The sequence below is a fragment of the Dipodomys spectabilis genome, unplaced genomic scaffold, assembly GCF_019054845.1.
Source record: "Dipodomys spectabilis isolate Male_0828 unplaced genomic scaffold, ASM1905484v1 ptg000178l, whole genome shotgun sequence".
NCBI lineage: Eukaryota > Metazoa > Chordata > Mammalia > Rodentia > Heteromyidae > Dipodomys > Dipodomys spectabilis.
This window is the reverse complement of record NW_024870855.1, coordinates 6,938,137-6,955,362: the sequence shown is the minus strand read 5'-3', so window position 1 is coordinate 6,955,362 and position 17,226 is coordinate 6,938,137. Positions and strand designations below refer to the sequence as shown.

Below are 17,226 nucleotides of genomic sequence, written 5' to 3'. Positions count from 1 at the left end.
CAGATACATAATGCAGGTGTAATGTCAGAGCCTAGTGCAAGTGTTCCTGCTTTCTAATGTAAGATTTCTCTTCATTGGATGGCTAACCCATCTCAGCCTCCTGAGGAGCTAGGATTAAAGCTGTGAGCCATGGTGCCCAGCTGAGGAGCGTGTGTGTGTGTGTGTGTGTGTGTGTGTGTGTATGTGTGTGTGTGTGTGTGACAGAGACAGAGATAGACAGAGATGAGAGAGAGAGAGAGAGAGAGAGAGAGAGAGAGAGAGAGAATGCACATATTTGTGTGTTGGTTTTGGATCTTAAACTCAGGGCCTGGAGACGGTTCCTGAGCTTTTGTGCGCAAGGCTAGCACTCTTCCACCTGAGCCATAGAACCACTTCCAACTTTTCTGGTGGCTAATCAGAGTTAAGAGTCTTATGGATTTTTCTGCCTGGCTGGCTTCGAGCCTCAATCTCAGCTTCCTGAGTAGCTAGGATTACAGGCCTGAGCCACCGGTGCCTGGCCAGCGTAGTCTGATATTGCTTTTATTTTTTGACTACAAGAATTCTCACTTGGGGGTAGGTGGGGAGGGAGGAGGTGGGGAGGGAAGGGATAGCAGGGGAAAAACAGAGGGGGAGGAAACAATGCTTGATAGGAAATGTACTCATAACCCCTCTGTACAGTATCTTTCCAATAAAAAAATTAAGAAAAAAGAATTCTCAACCCACAGATGTTGACAAGTTTCCTGTTTGCAGCAAATTTTTAGTTAATTTGGTTGTGATGGTGTTAAAGTACATATTTTAGTATAATGAAAGAGAGAATGCAAATTGGTCTGTAAGAGTGAGTCTCTGGTACTAACCATTGTCAGGTTCTTTTTCCACATCCTTCCTAGTGGAGTGACTGTAATCTGGTTTATAGTAGACCTAGATAAATCAGGCTCTTCTTGATGGGCCCGGGGACTCCTTTCTCTCCTAATTGCCTCTAATGTGTGTGTGTGTGTGTGTGTGTATGTGTGTGTGCATGCATGTGTGTGTGCGCGCATGCTGTGGTAGGGGCAGTCTCACTGTACAGAAAACAACTGTGCTTATTGTTTGTGAAGGATGGGTTCCTATAGCAAACAAAATAACGCAGTCTTGGAATCGTCATGTCGAAAAACGAACTTTACAACTTTGGTGAGGGTGGGGGGGGTGGGGGGGGGCCGGGGGAGGGGGGGAGATGGGAAGGGATGGGAAGGAGGAGGCAACAATGCTTGATAAGAAATGTACTCATTATCTTGCCCATGTAATTGTAACGCCTCTGTACGGTATTTTTACAATTAAAAAAAAAAAAAAAAGAATGCAGTCTTGGGATGAGAAGGCAGAGGGGGCCACTCAACAGTAACAGAGCTTGGTCCTCAATTTTCATGACTAACAAATCAGTTGTAACTATTGCAAAGAGATGTGCTGTGCCTCTCTTCTGCATCACGCTCTAGACCTAAGGGACAGGGAGCTCGCTCTGTGGTCAGGCACTCTCCTCTGAGACTCCAGTCACACTTCTGTGTTTTGTTTCTTTACCTTAAATGAATGAATAGCATCTTCCTGGGGATGGGAGTGCTCATAAGAAGCAGCTCAGGGGAATGGCGGATGCAGCCTGGGTCTGCAGTGCTCATCTGCATTCTGCCTTCTCTCCAAAGAGAGCACAGCGCTGCTCTATTCCTATCCATGTGACCAACAACAGGAATGGGTGTGTGTCCTCAAGCTTCGACAGCCTACAGGACAACCGTGAGGCCATGTGACCCATCAGTGACTGGAAGACACAGTGACACATTTGAACTTTGTGTTCTATTAAAAGGCTTCATGGAAGGCCCATCCTCTGCCATTTCTGCCATCCGGCTATCCCTTCTGGGAACCTTGCTCTGATTAACAGGCTACTCCTGTGCTCCTTGGTGACAAAATCCATCCACAAGTCTTCAGACAAATCTGTGCCTCATAAGGAATAGATTTCATGACAGCTGTTGGCCGCAGTCAGTATCTTTCACAATGAGAAGAGCAAACATTTATTCAAACAACAAACACAGAGAACTGGGGAGGGCCAGACACTCACTAGTCAGAACATACAGCACACAGGATCAGTATACAGCAGGTTGCAGACATCAGCCTGCTCGTTGTTCCCACGAGTCACCGAATGGTGACAATTTGCAGAGTTTCATTAAAAGCCTATCAGGAAGATAACCACAGATCATGAGATAAAAGAGCCAGGCCAGAATGCCAGAACTGATGTTGGTAGAGCATAGGGAAACAAGGTGTGAGCTGTGGGAGGAGCTTGCTAGGTGCCTGTGGTGGGTGACACAAGTCTCAGCAGACCACTTCATTTACAAGGACTTACAAGGTCTGCAATATTTATATCTAACTCCAAGTCTCATGTGTTTGCTTGCTAGATGGTGACAAGCCAAAATGAGTAAATGCTGAAATCTTGACCCTGAACCCAAGACCTAGGGAAAACCCCCAATTCATTCAACAGCCTGGAGGAACCTGGAAAAGGCAGGAGCAGATGGAGAAACTGCTTGGAGCTCAGCCTAAGAGGGCAGGAATAAGGCTCTGAACAGCCTGCTGCAAACACGCGTCTGTGGTGCTAAGATGCACGGGCACCAGCTACTTCTTCATCTCCAAAACCACGCCACCTGGCCCATGGTTCTTAGCGCTGCAGATGCTGCAGTGCTGGGTTGGAGAGTTCTGAAATGGAATTTAAAACACAGCTTAGAAACGTGTCTTCTCTCTCCTTTTGCAATCGTAATGTTACTGTAGTGCTGGCTAGGAGGGGGACGACTCTGAAGTGGTGAAATGTCTCTCCTCCGGAGGTTATGTTTGGTTCATGCTGCAACTCAAGGACCCCCCCGCCTCCCCCCCCCCCCCCCCCCCCCCACAGCAAGACCAGTGTGTCGTGGCTCAGGACTGTGACCTCATGGTGAAGGACAGCAACAGGAACTAAAATGATTGTTTGCACAGTACTGAGGCTCAGCCTGAGCCTCCAATGTCCCCCGGTTAATCCACTTGATTGGGTATGCTTTTATGCTTTCTACAGCACACTATACATGCTAGCACCTATAGGTCTATGAATTAACTTCTGTCCTGGAATGTGACAGCACTGCCACCCCTGGGTATCTGAAGGAGACTGGTTCCAGGACTCCTCAGAGACACCCCAACCACAGATGCTGAGCCCCTTATAGAAAATGGCGTAACATCCACTAGTCCTCCACACACTTTAAATCACATTTCGGGACTAATGAGGAAAATCATGGTCTGCACATAGCACAGACACAATGTTTCACTCATTGTTCTTTCTGTTCTGGGGTTTCTGAACCAGGACCTCATGCTTCCTAGGCAGGCAGCAGGCAATCTACCAAGTGAACCATGTCTCTAGCCCTTTGCATTTCTCCATATGGGTTATTATGAGGCCGGTTGTCTGGGCTGCCATGGACCACAATTCCATCTCTGCTTTCTGTGTAGCTAGGATCACAGATGAACACCACTAGGCCTACCTTTTTTTTTTTTTTTTGTGATGGGGTCTTACTAACTCTATAATTCTTTGTATCTCTACCTCCTGTCTTCCAAAATGTTTGCTGGATGTCAGCTGAATGCTGACAGCTGGCAGAGAAACCATAGCGTACAATTCTCCAAGGCCAAAGCCATGAGTGAGTGGTGATGGCAGTGCACACCTCTCCCAGACCGCCCCCGCATGTCTCTGATTGGCAGGTGCCAGCAGCCACTCACCATGGTGGGCACAGGCAGGCACTCCCTGTGGAACATGTGTCGGCAGTGGAAGACCACCACGCTGAAAGGCCGGGCCGCATCTGGGAGGGGGATGAGTGGGCAGAAGAAAGGACAGGTCAGTGCAAGCAGAGAATGGAAGGGCCATGCAAACCTGACTAAGTGAAGTCCTGGCTTACAGGGGCAGCCTTTGGGCTGAGGTGACCAGATGCAAAGCAGGCACTGTAATTGTGCTGCATGATCCAGAGGCAGAGGCTCGCTGCTTGGCCTCTGTGCCACTCACCAAAATAAGAAAAGGAGACAGTTTCATGGCAAATGCAGCAGTAGTCATTAGAAAAGAAAAAAATAGAGAAAATACTCATACCCAGTATGTGCGTGATCCTTTGTGCAACCCAACTCAACCTAACCCACACATAACCACTATGCCCTACACTGTGGTTTATAAAAATGGGTCCCAGGCCAGCTGGGGCTGCCAAGCCAGGGTTGGAAGCCCAGGCTAGGAGCCTATATTCTACCACACCCCTATTTGGACAGCACCTCACCCTGCTTCCTGAGCCCAGCTCAGATCTGAGAGGGCTTAGTGCCCTGGGCAGGGAAAGTAAGAAAGTGAGTGAACACATGGTGCTGAGGGACACACAGGGCCCATCTATTAGAACATGACCTAAAACACTATGAGAGCCCACACCTTCCCCTAAAGCAGTGAAAATTCAAACCTGCTTCCTTTAGAAAAGCTAAACGGAATTACTTTTCCTGTCATTAGTAAAGAATCTTGTAATGTCAAGTAAATGCAGGTCAGTGGAGTCTTCTTGTTTTATTTTTGGTGATACTAAGGTTTGAACGCAAGGACTTGCAATTGTTAGGCTTGCTTGCTATGCTGATATGCCATCAATTAAGCCACACAACTAGCATGTGGTTGGTTACTTTGGAGATGGGAGTCTATGGACTATCTGCTCAGGCTGGCTTGGAACTGTGATCCTTCTGATCTCAGCCTTGTGAGTAGTGAGAATTACAGGTGTGAACCAATGGCCTATAGCTCAGCTGAATCGTTAGCACATCTCCATGCCAAGTTTGCATTTAGACAGCATTTTAATATATCAATTATTCTTCAATTTCTAATTATGTAAGTTCCTGTTCTCACATCCTAATGATCCTTAAGTAAGAGGCTTTTTCATTATGCATGACACAAATAAGCAAACAACAGCTTCTATCTTTTAAAGAGTTGTTGTCCAATTAGATATCGAGTTTGGTAGCCCCTTGACATTGGTGGGTATAAAGCTGCATAGAGGCCATCACTGAGGAAAACCGCAGGCACTCAGGACACAGACGCAGTACTCTACCACGGACGTGTAGGCTGTTCTCTTCCCTCATGCTGTCCAGCTCGGCTATGGACATGCTTTCCACCTTTCAACAAATCCCAACAGCTTAGCACTTCAATTAGCAAATCATGTTATTTCTGGCTTGGAGGAGCTATCATCACTTTTCCCTTGGTTTTGGCCACTGTCTGCTTTGTGGGAGACATATTTTCACAAAATCAAAGCCGGAGGGCACCCAGTAGATCAGACATGATGAGACACCCCTGAGAGCAGCACAGGAGTGAAGTGCCTCCATTCTTTACTTTTTTTTTTATGATTATGAGGGAAATCATGTCCATAAGAACTTGGGTGAATAAAGTACAACTCAGTTGTACTTTATTGTTGTATACAGTATGTATGGGAATGTCACATTTTGATCTGAAAAAAAAAAAAATGTGCTATAGATATATTTTTTGACCACTGGTGGTCAAAACCATGAGTAATGAATCCATCAACAGGTGGCTTACACTCTGTCTCCTGAGCTATGCGACCATCTGTGCCCTGTCCCCACACAGCTACGAGACGATTAAGGAAAAGCACCTGTGAGATATCTCCCAGACACATGCACGGCTCTATGGCTCTTCCACCTGGGATGTAAGTGTGGGCAATGTTTGTTCTACTGTGGAACTATCTTTCTCAAAGAATGGCCTCTAAGCCAGCACACTGGCATTGATGGGAGCTTGTGAGGAGGGCGCATTGTCAGGTCCTGCTTGGGCTCAGAGCAGGCCCTGAGTGGAGTCGCCTTGTGGGCTCCCAGGCTCTGCACACTGCACATGGTGGTTTAGCCCGGCACACTGGGGTGCACTGGGATATAAGCAGAGCCTTTTTTGAAGCTGTGTGAAGCAATAGAGTTCCATATATAGGAACTAGCTAATTTCAAAGTCTGAATGGCAGCCATCACTCACATCTGAGAAGTGAGCTTCCTTACCTGTGGGAAGGATGGGGGACAGGCACGATTCACAGATATTCTCCTCTGCAAGAAAACACACGTGCTTGGGATTAAGCAGGGTCAGTGTGGGTTTGGCATCTTCTGAAAGCGGGACACATGGTGCCATGTGAGTTGTTAAACCTTACCTACCATCAACCAGGACGCCTTTCATTTGAGTTCGGTGCATTTTCTTCAACAATGACAAAGAGTCAGCTACAAGAATCTTCTTGCAGCCTTCACGAAGCAGAATCTAATGCACACATTAAAAAAAAAAAGCAATCTTAAATAGACTCAAATACAGTGGGGAGGGGAGTCTGTAGATAAACTGGAAAATTTGCACACTTGAAATACTCCTAGGGGCTCTCTGGGTCCCCTGCCTCAGTATACACTCTTCTGTTTCAACTGTCACCAGACAGATCTCTGAAGGCCTGACTCAGTCATTACTCACTGCAATTTACTTAGGTAGCTTTTATGATCATACAATGTTTCTGTGGTAATTGTAAAATGGAGTACAAATTCTGAAGTCTAGCCAGAGATCTTTGCCCAGGATAGGAAAACTGCCACTCCTAAAACCCCTAAATTATCCACTAATCTCATAAACCCATCTATTTGCCAAACACATATGTTCCAGGTCCACATGGCACAATGCACTGTGTGTGGGTAGGAAACTGAACAGAAAAACACATGACTGTGAGTGGCTGTGCATCTGGGCAGGATTGTGCTTTGGCTGTAGGACCAATTTGCTTGTGCAGGTGTGCATTCACACCCTGGGGAAGGGAAGGGAAAGAGCAGCCAATCTTGGTCATCTAGGGTAGTCATCTATAGCAACTTCATTTCCCTAAAACCCTGAGGGCAGTGGCCTTGGGAGAATCCAGCCAGAACTGTACCACATCCTAATTATATCAAGGCAAACACTTAGGAAATGTAACTGATGTCTACAATACAGTTCTACACTGGCCTTCTCTAGTCCTGACGAGCAAGAGATTACATGATTTGAGAATGCTTGCATTTATTGAGAAATTGCTTTTGACATCTGTTCCTTCTTCTTTCCCTACCTTTTCAATGACACAGTCTCACTATGTAGCCCAAGCTGCCCTGAAACCATATATATGTATATATGTACACACACACACACACACACACACACACACACACACACGAACAATCACCCTGACTAAAACATAGTATTTGCAAGTGCCAAGCATCATGGTGAAATGCCTTTGTTACAACAATTAGCAAGCAAGTGACAATAACAATTTTAAGAACTTGAAACATGTATGGACTGGGGTGGGGGAAGCAATGGGTGGGTGGTAAGAAGGATGGAGGGCAGTACAGTCCTAAGAATCTATACACACATCTGAAAATGGAATGAGCAAGCTCAATGTGACTGACTGGAGGAGAGGGGGGAGAAGTGAGGTAACATTGATCAAGATGCTTTGAATCCATAAATAGGTACATTAAGTTACTATGATTTTATGAAGCATAAACAAAGACAAAACAACATCAAATAATAACATGTATGTGGAACCCTCTTGGAACTGTATGTCTTTTTTTTTTTTTTTTTTTTTTTACCATACAGAGGGGTTACAATTACATGGGCAAGGTAATGAGTACATTTCTTATCAAGCATTGTTGCATCCTCCTTTGTTTCCCCTTCCCATCTCCCCCACCAGCCTCCTTCAACCTCCCCCGCCCTCCCCACGGCCAAAGTTGTAAAGTTCGTTTTTTGACATAACCACTTGTACATCTCATTGTTACAATGGGTCCACCTTATAATGGTCTCTAAAAGAAGCTTTGAGAAAGAGAATAAACAACCACCAGTGTGAAAGAGCAGCCTTTCTCACAGGAAAAAACAAAAATCCCAAATCTTTTCTTTTATCCTCAAGAGGGAAGCAGCCCAGGGAATCTTCTGAGCAGCCTTCCCAATAGACCAACCTTTCATAGAGGCCTCTGACCCCAGTGGGAACAACAGATGTGTTGTCTTCAGTCTCTGCTACCTTCCCTCTGGGCCTCTCTTCTCTCTTGCAAAGCTACTCCTTGGTTGGAGGTTTATAGGCAGCAATGGATCTCTGGACCTGCTGGCTAAGTAACTCTGGGCCGCCTAGACTATCAGCCAACAGCTTACATAGTATAAGGGGAAGCTCTAGGTATATTTTAAAATACAGTTAGGAGGATAAAATACTTATTTAACAGCAGTTGTAGTGGCTCGTTTTTATGCGTATACGTTCGTTTTTAATATGTTTTTTATTGTAAAGATACTGTACAGGGGGGTTACAGTTATATGACTAAGGTAATGAGTACATTTCCTATTGAGCATTGTTGCCTCCTCCTTTGTTTTTCCCCTACCATTCCTTCCCCACCTCCTCAACTGCTCCTCTCTCACACCAAAGTGGTAAAGTTTGCTTTCAACAGTATCTTGTACATCTCATCGTTACAATGGGTCAACCTGTATCCCTATTTAAGCATTTTGTTTTTTCCCTTACCCTCCCCAAATTAGAAAAGTGTATATATACAAGATGTAGGGCACCAGAATTAAATACAGTGAAAATAGGGGTTATACCGTGGAGGAGGAACATACCAAAGAAACAAAAAAATAAATCACATAGTACATTATAAGTACGTTAAAAACAATAGCAACAAAGAAAAAACCACTTGTGTCCCTGTCTTGGGGTTCATTTCACTTAGCTTCATCTTATATGGTCATACATACATAGCTTTTGACCTTTTCTGCTTGTCCCAGACATATACTAGTTATTGCAAATAAGGGAAACCATGGGACCTATGTTTCTTTGGGCCTGGCTTACTTCACTTAATATAATTTTTCCCAAGTCTTTCCATTTCCTAACAAATCGGGCAATGTAATTCTTTCTGATGGAGGGACAGAATTGCACATTTTCTTGATCCATTCATCTACTTAGGGGCATCTGGGTTGGTTCCATATTTTACCTATGGTAAATAATGCTGCAATAAACATAGTTGTGCTGGTAGACTTGTGCTGTATGGCCTTGTTTGTGATCATTTGGGTAAATGCCCCAAAGTGGGATTGCTGGGTCATAGGGGAGCTCTATGTGGAGTCTTTTGAGGAACCTCCATACTGCTTTCCAAAGTGATTGCACAAGTTTATACTCTCACCAACAATGCAACAGAGTTCCCTTTTGGCCACATCTCCAGATTCTAACTGGGGTGAGGTGGAATCTCAATGTTGTTTTGATTTGCATTTCTTTTATGGCTAGAGAGGCCGAGCATTTCTTCATGTATCTATTGGCCATTCTTATTTCCTCTTCAGAGAAGTTTCTCTTTAAGTCTTTAGCCCACTTATTTATTGGGCAGTTGTTTCTTTGTGGATTTGTTGTTGGGAGATTTATTTTATTTTATTTTTTGGTTGGTCGTGGGGCTTGAACTTTGTGCTTGGGCGCTATCCCTGCACTCTTCAGCTCAAGGTAAGTGTTCTACCACTTGAGCCACAGCGCCACTTCCTGAGATTTAATTTTTTGAGTTCCTAGTATATTTTAGATAGGAGACCCTTGTCTGTTGTATGGCTAGTGAAGATCTTCTCCCAATCCGTGGACTTTCTATTGATCTTGCTAGCTATGTCCTTTGCCATGCAGAAGCTCTGCAGTTTCATGCAATCCCATTTGTACAACCTTTCTTTGATTTGTTGTGTTTCTCGGTCTCTATTAAGAAAATTTTGGCCTGTGCCAAGGAGCCCTAGAGTTTCTCTTATTCCTTCCTGTAATGTTTTCAGGATGCCTGCTTTGACTTCGAGGTCTTTGATCCATTTGGAGTTGATTCTGTTGTAGGGTGATATATAAGGATCTAGCTTTACTTTTCCACAGGTGAGTAACCAATTTTGCCAGTATCATTTACTGAAGAGGCTGTCTTTCTTCTATTCTATGTTTTTAGCTCCTTTATCAAAGATTAGGTGGCTATAAGTCTGTGGGTTCATTTCTGAGTTTTCAGTTCTATACCATTGGTCCTCAGGTCTGTTCTTGTGCCAATACCAAGCTGTTTTGATTACTATGGCTTTGTAGTAGAGTTTGAGATTTGGTGTTGATATTCATCTAGCACTGTTCTTTCTGTTAAGGATTATTTTTGCTATTTGGAGTCTTTTATTGTTCCATATGAATTTTTTGGATTGTTTCTATTTCATTGAAGAATGAGATTGGAATATTGATAGGTACTGCATTAAGTTTGTAGGTAGTCTTTGGAAGTATTGCCATTTTCACGATGTTGATCCTTCTAATCCAGGAGCATGGGAGGTTTTTCCATTTCCTAAGTTCTGCTTTAATTTCCTTCTTCAGGTTTTTAAAGTTTTCATTATAGAGGTCCTTCACTTCTTTAGTTAACTCCTAGGTATTTTATTTTTTGTGGGGCTATTACAAAAGGAGTTGCTTTCTTGATTTCAGCCACATTCTTCTCATTGTTGGCATACAGAAAAGCCACTGATTTTTGAGGGTTAATTTTATACCCTGCTACTTTGTTAGGCATTCATTTTGCATCTACTATTTTTATTAAGAGCCAACTCAGAGCCATGCAGATTTGCTCATGAAGAATGATCAGCGAGCCCAGGATGGTGTCCAAGGCTTGGCTCTGCGGGTGAGCGTGCAAGCACTGTGGAGGTTGGGAAAGACCAGTGCTGACTTGTTGGAGAGGACAAAATGACTTCTCAAAGTGGCTCTCTGAGCATACCTTGCCTGCCCCAGGAGGGAAGGACCAAAGTGCTGGCTGCTGTTCGGGACACATGCCCTGAGCTTTATAACATCCACACTGAAGCCTGATTCAAGCCTAAGTGAGGGGCTTCCAGGCCAGGATGGAGGTCCCCAGAGCAGCGCATGGCACTGTGCCACTCAGGTCTCCCCCTTGCCTATGAATTTGCTCCCAAGCTCCTACTGCCTTCTGGCCTTTCTCCTTCTAGCTTAGTAAAGTTCCCCCTGGGTCATCTGCAGATCTCCAAGTCCCACTGGTTTGGCTTTCTGCAGAACAGGTCCTCCATGTCTTTGGCTTAAGTGCCTCTCACTAAGCCATTTCCCATAAAATTTCCTTAGCAAAGGCTCCAAGATCATTCACGCCCACAGGCAGGGAAAACTTCTCACTACAAGTTCTGTCTGTCACCCAGCACCACACAGTCCTCCATGGACTAGACACTGCTAACATTCTAGTTCACAGGAGATGCTGGAGCCCCCATCCTCATGGTCAATATGGCTGTGGCCTCCGGTTTCCTGAGCAATTCTACTCCAAAACTGTGCCCTATTCCCGAACATGTTTAAAGTGAGTTTCACACTCCTTGGCAACAACTTCTCATCTTCCAGCTCTGGCCTCTTCAGGTGTCACGCATCTTCCTTCTATGTCTGCCTTTCATCCAGCCACACAGGTTGTGGCCTGAGGCAGGCATCCTTCTACTCTGCAGTCTTTATACTGATTGTGGGCCCAAAAACCATGCATCAGAATGTTCCGCTTACAATGCTATCTTCTCATTTTACCTGCAAAATTGAACTGTTCCCAGAAAGCAACTGCATCTATTGTAATCTATTATAAGCCAAACTCATTTTCAAGTAAACTAGCCTGAATATTTAAGATAATGTGTGCAAAATAGTTCCAAGTACTACAGAAAGTACCAACATTCTGAAAAAAAAAGTAATTTCTCAAATCTTTTAAGAAAAAGATTAGGATGCCTGATAATTAAGCCTCTTATTTATATGACAATAATGAGTTTCATTTTTCTTATCACAAATTCTGAATTAATTCAGATAATAAGGGCTCTATTATTTTAGAAACCAAAGGTTGAACAGAAAGTTTCAAAATTGAACACGTTTCAGGTGTGACTGAATGACTTCAACCAAAGGTATTAAACTTTTGAAACACGGTTTTTTGTTCCCTCCAAGTGGACACAAGAGTGATTTTCCCTATAAACAGGGGAGTGGTCAGACCTAACAGCTAGTCAACTCCTCTCTTACCCTCCTCAGCACACTTGCTACATTCATTCCTCAAATGTAAACATGCCTTTTCAACACGCACAGAAAATGCGGAGATAGGTGAAGAATAGTGTGTTTTGATAAGCAGTAAGGTTTCTATGTTCTCTCTTGCAATGCTTTTCCAAATGAAATATAGCTACCATACTGAAAATGTCTGACAGACATCTAATATCAATCTGAGAAGTGTCCAGAGTGAGTCCATTCATTCAGCATACTCATTTGACAAGAAAGGATGCTTACTTGCAAATTGTAGTCTTGCAGAATTTTAACCAAAGAATCTCTCAGACTGGGGATCTCCATCCCTTCCTTAATGCGGTGAATCAGGAGAATGGGGTCAACATGTGTGCCAATGTTGTTTAACAAGCCAGTGATAAATGCTGTCAAATATCACAGAAAATAGTTAACATGAAGGTGACTTTAGAATGCATTCGGAACTAAAAACCCTGTTTCTTTCAACTAAGTGTTAAAAACCACTGGATTTCTGAACCCTGAAGAACCAATTTTTCTTTGTTTCATCTTGGTTCTGAAGAACAGTCTAGGGCTGGAGGTAATGCTCAAGTGGAAGAGTGCTTGTCTAGCAAAGTCCAGACCCTTGATTCAATCTCCAGTGTAAGAGAGAGGAGGCAATTTAAAATAGTTGAAGAAAGCCTTAGATTTATTCATATCTTCAAAATATCATTTATATTGCCAAAGGGGTACAACTAATATAACGGAGAGTTTCCTGTGGTTGAGCTATCACATACTTCTCTTCAATACTGTGCAAGGCTGGAATGTGCAATGTTTACATTTTAAAAACAAGGGAAACAGTGTTTAATTTAGTCAGAGCCATAAAATCAGAAGCAGGCAATCCAGACTCACACCCAGGCCAGAGCAGGTTCAAAATGTATTTTAATATTCTCAGTGGCTATTACTCTATCATGGTAAGTTACATTCTTTGTTACCAAAGAGGGAAAAGTCAGTGTCAATGTCAGATCAAGGCGTTTACATTTGCACCAAGCCTTCCTAACTTAGAAAAGATAGCAAGAAGATTTTAAACCACTCTTGCTAGTCTCTGAATTATTTCTAGGTCTTCCAAAGAGAACTTGGGTGGCTTTAAGGTTATTGCTTTTGTTTATTTTCCCAAATAAACAAAATGGGATACCAAGTGGTCAACCTTATGCAAATGGTCAACCAAATGTAAATGGTCAACCTTAAAACCAACAAATACAGTCGGTCAACCTTAAGACCAACGAATACTTTTGGGACTGTGTTAGTAAAACTCTGCCAGAAAGCCGGGCGCTGGTGGCTCACGCCTGTAATCCTAGCTACTCAGGAGGCTGAAATCTGAGGATCACGGTTCAAAGCCAGCCCGGGCAGGAGAGACCGTGAGACTTCTATCTCCAATAAACCACCAGAAATCCGGAAGTGGCGCTGTAGCTCAAGTGGTAGAGCGCTCGCCTTGAGCTGAAGAGCTGAGGGACAGCACCCAGGCCCAGAGTTCAAGCCCCACGGCCGACAAAAAAAAAAAAAAAAAACTCTGCCAGAAAACAAAAAACAAAAAACACCTAAATACTATAATGAAAATATCTAGTCATGGTCAGAATCCAGGAACAGTTATATATTTCCATGAAAGGAAAACAGCAAGGACTTTATATATTCACAATAAAGGCCTCAGTATACAAATGAAAACACCCACTCCACCCCAACCTTATCTATGCACTTATCCAGTGTGGCTACAGCACGTAATGTCTGCCTCCTGGGGACACAGCCAATACGCTGTGTAGCACCCGTTCTTTATCTCCCTCAGGCAACATAAAGGGGTGAAGCTCCAATCCTCTCACTATGAAGGAACTGGCCTGTTACTGCATACATGTCGCCACATTTTCAATCCAGTGCAACCTGAGATAACTCTTACTCTAGATACAACTGGCTGTGTTGAAAGAAAAGCAGATTCACAGATGACTTCTACTTACGTGGTTTGTCGATGGAATATAAAATCAGATCTTCCCAGAGTTCCGCATCGTCTTGCTCCTTGGCAAATTCAATAGCTTTATCAACGTTGTGCAATTCCTCCATAATCATCTTCAGGGCACTTCGACTGTTACCCATCCGGCCTAGCAGGGGGAAGAAGCATGAGAAAGATACCATTAGTTAAAAAAAAAGAAAAGAGCCTATCTTTGTTTACACCCCCCTTTCTACCCCCCTCCTCCCAACACAATAAGAGAACAAACCCTATTTAGTAAGTGCAGTTGTGGCCATTTAGGTGCTTCATATCAAAGTACCATTCAATGGGCACTCTCGCCCTATGAGGGACCGTCTATCAATGCTCCTATTTAACAGAAGGCAAACAGAAATGGCAGTAACCAAGATCACATAGTGACTAAATGGTAGTTTGAATCTGAGCCCAGGTCTATTGGATTTCTTTTAGATTTTAATCCTATTCAGATAATAGTTCAGTCTCAAAGGCCCTGAGAATCATTCTGCCTCTTGAAGGTGGCTTTGCACATCACTCTTCTGATGTAACTACAGACTGACTTATCAGAGGTTCCCTAATTCCCTCCTCTTCCAAGTTCAACAATCTTGATGAGATGAAGTATTTACTAACTATGCTTCCTTTAGCTCATATACACTTTTCTCACTGATCTACTGGCATTTGGATGGTTTTTTAATAATTTAATAATAATGTAACAGTTCAGCTGTTAGTACAACTTATGCTGAAGGCTTTACGTAGGAGAGGGCTGGCTGTGGGCTTCTCTCGCCCCTGTCCCTGTCCCTTGTCTTAAACAAGGTCTAGTTAGGGATCTTGGACCTTCCCTCTGTGAGCCACCATTATCTTCTGTAATGTCAGAGACAACAGCTGCATCTTATTTTGCTGAGCAACACTGACTTAACCTGGACCCACAAGTTAATTAGAAAAGGATAAAGGTTAGGCATCCCAGACTTCTGTATTTTTGTCCCTACAACCTCTGTCCTGAGCCACTCTCTCCTGAAGTCACTTTGCAGCCATCTTGGGATCCAGCAAGTGTGGGACCACATGCCAGCTGTCAACCCCTACTGTAACAAAGCCCCATCTGCCTAATTCTGACACCACCGGACCTTAGCTATGGCTCTCTGACTGGCTTTTGACTTCGGACTGCTTTGATTATGCATACGTTTCTCACTTTCTCCCCCCAATTCTCCCTAAGGAGTCTCATATCTGTGATCCTGGAAGATAGCTGAAGATGTACTGAAGTACGGTCTTCCTGTGGCTGATTATAATTTTAAATGAAATTATTACTCCACCTATAATTTTAATCTATGTTGTGAGGTGTGAATTTTGTGTGTCTCTTTGTTCTTTTTGTTGTTGTTGTTGTGCTGGTACTGGAGTTTGATCTCAGAGCCTTACACTCTCACCTAGTTTTTTCATTTTTTTTGTTCAAACTTGGTGCTTTACCATTTGAGCCACACCTCCACTTCTGGCTTTTTGCTGGCTAACTGGGGATAAGAGTCTCATGGACTCTTCTGCTTAAGCTATCTTCAAACTGAGATCCTCAGATCTCAGTCTTCAAAACAGCTAGGATTAGAAGGGTGAGCCACAGTGCCTGGCTGTCTCTTTTGTTTAGTCTACATTACCAGTATGTTCTTTCAACAGTATTTCTTCAGTAACTCTTCTTTCTCTATTGTGCCAGAAATGTTCTCTCTTCATATCTTAAATTTTTATGCAATCTAGGCTTGAATGTCTGATACTTTGCTCTGAAACCTACACCCATCCTTACAGAGTTTATATCACACTACCATTCCACTTGTTTATGGGGACCAAAAGAAATAAAAGTACTTACTCAGAAGATAAACCGTCTCTTCTACAAAGTTCCTCTGTTGACAGATCTCCAGAGCCTTCAATAAAAGCAGGTAAAAATATCAGCAGAGACCACCAAACAAGAACAAACCGAGGCTTACCAACTTGGCAGAATGTTTCCATTGCTTTTTCTTTATCAACGTGACAAAGTGGACAATCAAAAGAGAATTTTGCATCTTGATAGCAACCACACTTGGCTGCCTCAGAGAGAGTCAGGGTGCCTGCACGGTTTCACTGAGAGCAGAAGTGAGGCACTCATCACCCTTGCAGAAGGCAGGAGCAAGCCCTTCCGGTGGAGCTCTCTTTATGCTCGGTTATGCGTCTTTTTTCTTACGTTTTTGACTGTACCTGGGGCCTCGTGCTTGCTGGCTTGTTGTTCCACCACTTGGCCACTCCCTTAACCCTTCCTTTCTTCTTCAATTTTCAGTGATATTTTGGACAGGGTCTCCGTTTTTACCCAGGTCTGACCCTGGACTACAAGCCTCCTACTTATGTTTCAAAAGTGGCTGGAATTCCAAGAGGAGCCATACTTACCTGGCTTGCTAACTTTGCCCAGGTTGACCTCAAGCCATGAACCTCCCCCTCTCTGCTTCCCACAAGGCTGGGATTAGGGCATGCACCATCATCTGTTTCTTTTCTGTACTACTTTTCACTACAGTCATTTGTTTAAACCGTCTCCTGCCTCTAGAACATATCCTGTAGTGGCGCTCCAGTGCAGACATGCTGCTCACTGCTATATTTTCCTGGTACTGAGCAATACCAGATGTGCTTGCTGCAGGAGGGAGGGAAGGAGGGAGGGGGGAGAAAATGAAGAAGGGAGGGAAGGGGCACACACTGAGAATACTTCTATGTCTAGCTCACAGAGTTTAAGAGAACACACACACGTGATGATGAAGGAGGATGCAAGAGGAGATCAAGTACAGAGAGGCGGGACTGCACAGACGCAGGAAGCCCCCTGGTATTGAAAGGACACACCACGTAAGGGTAAACAAGCCAGCAATCCTAACTGCATGGGATGCATCACTCTGCTCTGTGCTGGGTGCTGGAGGGTGAGGTTGACAGAGGAGCAACAGTGATGACAAAAGTACACACACACGATGGCCTGAGAGAGCAGAGGGGGAGGGGATCTGGGAGGCTGGCAGACAGGGTGCCCCACTGACCTGCACCTGTTTCAGGTGTCACTTCTTCTGGGAGCTTGGTGCAAGGGATCACGCGAGGCCAAGGTACTTCCCTGTGAGGCATCTCACGCTCTGCCAGTCATGGAGTCACAAGTGATCATGTCTCTATTACTCTCCCTGTATCCCATGTTCCTGTGGATGAACTGTCTGCCTCTGCTCCCAGTATGTTAAAGTGTAACCTAAAGGTTCCCAAAACACCCCCTTTTCCTTGGGAAGGAAACAAGACTACTTGAGGACAGGCTTGTCTGGCACCCAGGAGCGT

The 17,226-nt window shown here is 44.0% G+C and overlaps 1 protein-coding gene across 2 annotated transcripts in view; it reads right to left on the bottom strand.

Moving 5' to 3' along the window:
- Positions 1–1,993: 1,993 nt before the first annotated feature.
- Positions 1,994–17,226, bottom strand: part of Vps41 (VPS41 subunit of HOPS complex) — a 127,339-nt gene continuing 112,106 nt past the window's right edge. For both annotated transcript variants that reach the window (XM_042695047.1, XM_042695048.1), the window contains 7 exons: positions 15,770–15,824; positions 13,925–14,065; positions 12,213–12,349; positions 6,151–6,250; positions 6,001–6,045; positions 3,724–3,803; positions 1,994–2,685 (listed from right to left, as the gene is read on the bottom strand). In XM_042695047.1, coding sequence (XP_042550981.1) covers positions 2,605–2,685; positions 3,724–3,803; positions 6,001–6,045; positions 6,151–6,250; positions 12,213–12,349; positions 13,925–14,065; positions 15,770–15,824 — 639 coding nt within the window. In that variant the 3' untranslated portion in view covers positions 1,994–2,604. The remainder of the gene's footprint in view (positions 2,686–3,723; positions 3,804–6,000; positions 6,046–6,150; positions 6,251–12,212; positions 12,350–13,924; positions 14,066–15,769; positions 15,825–17,226) is intronic.